The sequence below is a fragment of the Echinops telfairi genome, unplaced genomic scaffold (assembly GCF_000313985.2).
Source record: "Echinops telfairi isolate 266 unplaced genomic scaffold, ASM31398v2 ScPeMD7_443;HRSCAF=831, whole genome shotgun sequence".
Lineage (NCBI taxonomy): Eukaryota > Metazoa > Chordata > Mammalia > Afrosoricida > Tenrecidae > Echinops > Echinops telfairi.
The window spans coordinates 82,868,037-82,874,228 of NW_022104341.1; the positions used below are offsets into that span (position 1 = coordinate 82,868,037).

The 6,192-nt window shown below is 39.5% G+C and overlaps 1 protein-coding gene across 1 annotated transcript in view; it reads left to right on the top strand.

Annotated features, from left to right (window-relative positions):
* The window catches only part of LOC123521876 (dual specificity testis-specific protein kinase 2-like), an 83,313-nt gene extending 77,189 nt beyond the window's left edge, over window positions 1-6,124 (top strand). Inside the window, exon 3 of the mRNA XM_045291931.1 lies at window positions 5,967-6,124. Within this exon, the coding sequence (XP_045147866.1) occupies window positions 5,967-6,092 (126 nt within the window). The 3' untranslated portion in view covers window positions 6,093-6,124. The remainder of the gene's footprint in view (window positions 1-5,966) is intronic.
* Window positions 6,125-6,192: the final 68 nt, after the last annotated feature.

Here is a 6,192-nt window from a genome sequence, read left to right on the forward strand (position 1 = left end):
CACAAATTAAAATCATGTCTGTATTAATGGTCGACCCTTATTTTCATATCTGTATGCTTTCGTGAATGCAATAAATAGGGAGTAAGATATAGCTAAACAGAATGGAATTGCACATAAACAATAGCCTACATTTTCTTTTTTATTGTATTGGGACCGCTTACAGATATAACAATAATATCAAGCATAATTTTACAATTGCTATTACCATCAGTTTCAAAACATTTTCTTTCTTCTTGAACTCTTTGATATCAGCTCCCCTTTGTCCCTTCCCTCTCCCATCTTACTCCCCAGAAACCCTTGTTATTATATATTATTATTTTGCTATATCTTATACCATCCAATGTATCCATTCACCTAAAACTCTGTTATTTGTTCCCCTCGAGTGGGATTATGCAGTCATCATTGCTAACAGCTCCTGTTCTGTCTCCCCACCCCCCATCTTCCTATACCCTCAGGGAATCATTACTCCCAGTTACTGTTTCTGAAGGGTTATCTATTTTTAGCCTACATTTTCATTCCCAAAGTTTTTCCCAAAGTGGTTTCCCAAAGTGGGTGGGTGGTACTGCCCACTAGAAGAAACTAGACCGATCTAGGGAGAGCCACAAAAGCAGATACCTACACTTTATCCTGGATTATGGGTCATAGTACAAAAGCTTTTATCCCTGGGGTATGGAGGGGTGCATGAGGGGTAGATGCTGAGCAGATTTTTGTTTTTGTTTTCTGAAAAGGAAGCATAAACCAAATAAGTTTGGGAACCTACGGTCTAGAGCAGCAGTTCTCAACCTGTGGGTCTCGACCCTTTTGAGGGTTGAGCGACTCTTTCACAGGGGTCACCCGATTTATAATAGTAGCAAAATGACAGTGATGAAGTAGCAATGAAAATAATGTTATGGTTGTGGGTCACACAACATGAGGAACTGTATTAAAGGGTCCTGGCATGAGGAAGGTGGAGAACCACTGCTCTAGGGTGAACAGTCCACCAATGTCTGTTGGCAGTTTTAGAATTATTGCCATGCCTTTTCTTTCTAGAATACCTTATTTGGGTAAGGGGATTGGAGTGGGGGCTGGTGAGAGATGGGCAAAAAATATCTAAATTTGTCCATATGAAAATAAGCCCTGTGGGTAAAAACAAAAAAAGAAAAAAAAGAAAAGAAAATAAGCCCTGTGGGTTAGGGGATATGGGGAAGGGGAGATAATCCTTATTCTGAGGGATAAATAAATGAATAAGGCACTTACTGCCTTTAGGTATCTAGGACATAGGTAGAATAATAGTATATAATATGCAAGTATGTTAGAGATAAAAAGACAATACTAAAAAAACAGCATACAACCATCTAACATTTCTTGAAATGAGATTTTCCCAGGATATGTGATATTTCATTTATATCATGCATAATTTAAAATAAAATTTGTTATTAGATTGGGATGATTGAGCAGGAATTGAGGATTCCATCAAGAAGAATAGTATTCTCAAGACAAGGAAATGTGAGCGAGTATGGTGTTTTGGAAATTATAAGTAGTGTGTAATGGCCAAAGGATAGTAAGGGAGAGAGTGGTGCATGGGCTGTTGATAAGACTTACTTTTGCTCAGGAATTGGACTTTGAGTCATTGAAGAATTTAAAGTAAGAGGACAAGCTAGCTTTGCAATTTGAGGTACTAGGGTGAACAAGCTGATGTTGGATGTTGGTCTGCAGTCTTTTTAGCATCTAGCACAGCACCTTCTTAATAAAAATGATAATGTTTGCTACTTTTGAATGTAGGTGAAAAAACAACTAAATGAAAGATCACCCAGTCACTCTTTAGTTTGTGGTTTGCAGCTGTTGTTTGCAGTTCTTGATGTTATCTTTCCCTTTGGTTTAGAATCTGTTCTGAAACTTTGATCCAGGGGAGAAACCCTGTTCCGGGTTGTTGTATACCTAATTCCATTTTATGTTCTACCTAGCCCTATAGTGGCACTATGAGTAAGAATTGACTCAGTGGCAGTGAGTTGAGTGAAGTTAACGATCATTTAATCTTTGGGTGGCACAAATGGTTATAAACTTGGCTGCAAATCAAAAGGTTCAGAAAGGTTGGCAGTTTACCCAGAGGCAGGCACCTTGGCAGAAAGACGCAGAGATCTCCTTCTGAAAAGTAATTCATTGAAAACCCTCTGGAGCACAGTTGAACTCTGATACACATGGGGTCACCAAGAGTTGGATCGACTTGATGGCATCTGGTTTGGGCTTTTTGGTTCAAAGCACTAGTCTATAGTAAGTAGATTCCTATCCCACTGCCATCGAGTCAGTTCTGACTCATAACCACCCTATACAAGGTTTTGAAGGCTATACTTTAAAAAAAAATCATTTTTGGGGGGGTTCGTACAGCTCTTATCACAATCCATCCATCCATTGTGTCAAGCACATTTGTACATATTTTGCTATCATTTTCAAAACATTTTCTTTCTACTTGAGCCCTTGGTATCAGCTCATCCTGCCCCCCTCATGAATCATTGATAATTTATCATTTTTTTCTGTATCTTAAACTGATTGATGTCTCCCTACACCCACTTTTCTGTTGTCTGTCCCCCTGGGAGGTTATATGTAGATCATTGTGATCAGTTCCCCCATTCTCCTCCCACCTTCCTCTTCCCCTCCTGGTATCACTACTCTCATTATTGGTCCTGAGGGGTTTAGCTGTCCTGAATTCCCTGTTTCCAGCTCTTATCTGTACCAGTGCACATGCTTTGGTCTAGCCGCATTTGTAAGGTAGAATTGGGGTCATGATAGTTGATGGGAGGAAGCATTAAAGAACTAGAGGAAAGTTGTATGTTTCATCGGTGCTATACTGCACCCTGTCTGGTTCGTCTCCTCCCCTTGACTCTTCTGTAAGGGGATGTCCAGTTGCCTACAGATGGGTTTTGGGTCTCCACTTTGCACTCCCCCTTATTCACATTGATATGATTTTTGGTTCTTGGTCTTTGATGCCCGATACCTGATCCCATCAACATCTCATCATCACACAGGCTGATGTGCTTTGTCCATGTGGGCTTTGTTGCGTCTCAGTTACATGGCCACTTGTTTATCTTCAACCAAGGCTATACTTCTGTATGAAAGAAGATAGCTTCATCTTTCACCTATGGAGCAGTCATGGATTTGAATCCCTCTAACCTTGTGGAGAGCATCCAATGCTTACCTGACAGCACTACCAGAACTCTTTTTTAGTAAGTCAAGAAGAAGTATCACTTAAGTGTTGTTATCACCGCTTCACAGTGCACTGCGACACAAAGTGGGAATACAAAATAGATCTTAGTCTCAGATGCTTTATAGTGTTGCGAGAAGGTATTTATTATATTCAACTATAAGTTGAGTGGTAGACTGGCATTGTGAATGTAAACATCATGTAGTATAAAGAAACCAAGGAAGACTTCAGAGAGGAGGTTGAAAAATATGTATTTTTAAATTGTGGCCTTGAAAAAGGAGAACTGGGGGCTAGAGGAATAGAGTGGAAGAATATCTTATGCAGATAAAAGACATATGATTGTGAGTTATGAGTATGCATGGCATCCTGTTCACTTGTTTAAAGAAGTGGTTTTTTTGGTCTGTGGTTTTGGGTTCCCCCCACCCTCCCCAATTAGTTTGAAAGACGTATTGTTTAACCTGACTTCTCATACTTTTTAAAAAATATCAAACTTTCTTTACAGCTGACATGTTGTTTAAAACTCTGGGTGACAGTTTTCAGTTGATTAAAGAAAAAGAAGGATGACTTTCAGGATGGAGAGCCCTTATTAAAACACAGATGTCTTCTGTAAATAGAATTGGAAAAATGCTGTCAGTGAGTTCTTTGTATATAAATGTTTCTTTTTACTTATCCATGCAGGATCTGAAAAGGAAAGCCACTTCTTTTTCAGCAATCATGAGGTGCATGACAACAGAATCATTGATGCCCTGGGAAGAAGGCTGGGTTCCAAATCTCCCTAAGTGATCTAGAAAGAGGGCAGAGACAGCCAGTGTTCCCCTCAGTTTTTCTGATCAGGGTTTTGTGGCTCTGAGTGTTTTGCTTTTCCCCCTCTCTGCCCTCCTTTTGACAAGTCATTCTGAAACATTGTGTCTTTGACTTCTAAGATGAACTCTGGTGTCCTATAATCATAAATATGCTAAGTTTCTGGGGCCATTGTCATTTAAATGAGTTTATAGAGGCTTAAGCATGAAATGCATTGTCGTCTTGTCACTTGGTCAACCGAAAGCACCTTTTTGCATAGCAGGTCTATGTAATGCAAGACCTGAACTGAAATTTCTTTTTAAAATAGAAAGAAATCAAGTCATTGGGGGACTTCATTCCTTAATTTTTCACTTGCCTCATTCATAACTTCCCAGTAGGAAGTTATGTCGCTGAGCAATTGAGCTTTTTTTGAGTTGTTAGTTGCTTTGAGTTGATTCCAGATCATGAGGGAAGACCCACTATGTGCAGAGTAGCTGCTCCATACAATTTTTAAAGCTTTCAAAGCCTTTCAAAAAAAGCTAGTAGTCAAGCATATATCCTGAGTCACATCTGGGTGAGTTCAGACTACCAGCCCTTTGACTAGCAGTGGAGCATTTAACTGCACCTCCTTGGGACCTAAGTCTCTTCTCCAGTGCTCTTCATGTTACTACTAATTAAACCATATTTAGAAAGTGAAAATGAACACTTAATATTTTGCAAGTATTGTAGTTTTTATATCTTGCAGATTCTGCACTGAGAAATTTAAAATGTTTTCACACATAAAATAGATTGAGTAGATTAATGGTGGACACTTTTAGAAGTAAATTTTTGTCAGCATGTGAGTATGAATGTGTGTGATATGGCTCAGGTTCTAAAATGTCGATGGGGTTCTTTCTAATGTGCAATGCTTTTTTGTTCCTTAGACATATATTTTTATGGTTCTTAGGTTAAATTTCTAGGTACCCTGATAGTGTTGTGGGTTAATCACATTGTGGGTTAGATTACTAACTGTAGGGTCTGCAGTTCAAACTAACCTGATGCTCTTCAGGAGAAAGAGGAGGTTATCTGCTCCCATAATGACAACCCAACTCAATGTAATAGAGTCAGTGCTGGCTCATAATGACCCCCTGTGGGTTTCTGAGACTGTAACTGTATGTGGGAGGAGAAAGCTCAGTCTTTCTCCCACGGAGCTGCTGGTGGTTTCTAACTGCCAATCATGAGGATCGCAGCACAACTTCTAACCACTAAACTACCAGGGTGCCTTTTGCCATAAAAACTTTGAGCCCCAAAACCCTCACAGGGTCAATATGAATCAGAATTGACTTGATGGCATTGGTTTTGGTTGGGGTTAGGGAGAGATTTTAAGGATATGAGTTTAATGTTTTTATAAAGAGTGTTATATAAGCCTTATGCATGTATACGTGCATATAAATACATCTATATACATATATACATACACATTCACACAAGTAAACCTCGCATACTTAAAAGTCAAAAGAAGGAAGTTTGTCCTTTTGGTGTTCTGAAATTCACTAATGTTTGCCATAAGAATCAGCCTAAAGTTCATGAGGGAGGGGGAAAACGGGAGGAAGGGGGGAAATGAGCAGCCGATATTAAGGGCTCAAGTAGAAGGCAAATGTTTTGAGAATGATGATGGCAACAAATGTACATATGTGCTAGACACAATGGATGTATGTGTGGATTGTGATAAGAATTGTATGAGCCCCCAATAAAATGATTTAAAAAATCAGCTAAAGAACCCCACCCCAATTCCTCCCCTAAAAGTACAGAAAAGATACATGATTTCTTGATGTGCTCATTAACAATGTTTTTGGCTAACTAAATGTGAAATAGGTTTTGAAGTTAGTTGGAGTTTTCAGAAAAATACCCCCCTACCATTGCTCTTCTATCTAAACTGAACTAAAACATCTGGGCATGTTTTCATGTGGGAGACTTTGATATAGCTGCTGCCCTTGAGCCTCTTTTCTTGTTCTATTTTGTTTTCTAGGTACGCCACCGAGTTTCTGGTCAGGTGATGGCACTTAAGATGAACACCTTGAGCAGTAACCGGGCAAACATGCTGAAGGAAGTACAGCTCATGAATAGACTCTCCCATCCCAACATCCTTAGGTAATGGCTTTTTCCTCCTCCCAGGAACCAGGGAGAGAGCTGAAGCACTATTTATAGGAGGCTGGTTAGAATCGTATTACCAGGTAAAAAGAGGGGTGCTATCT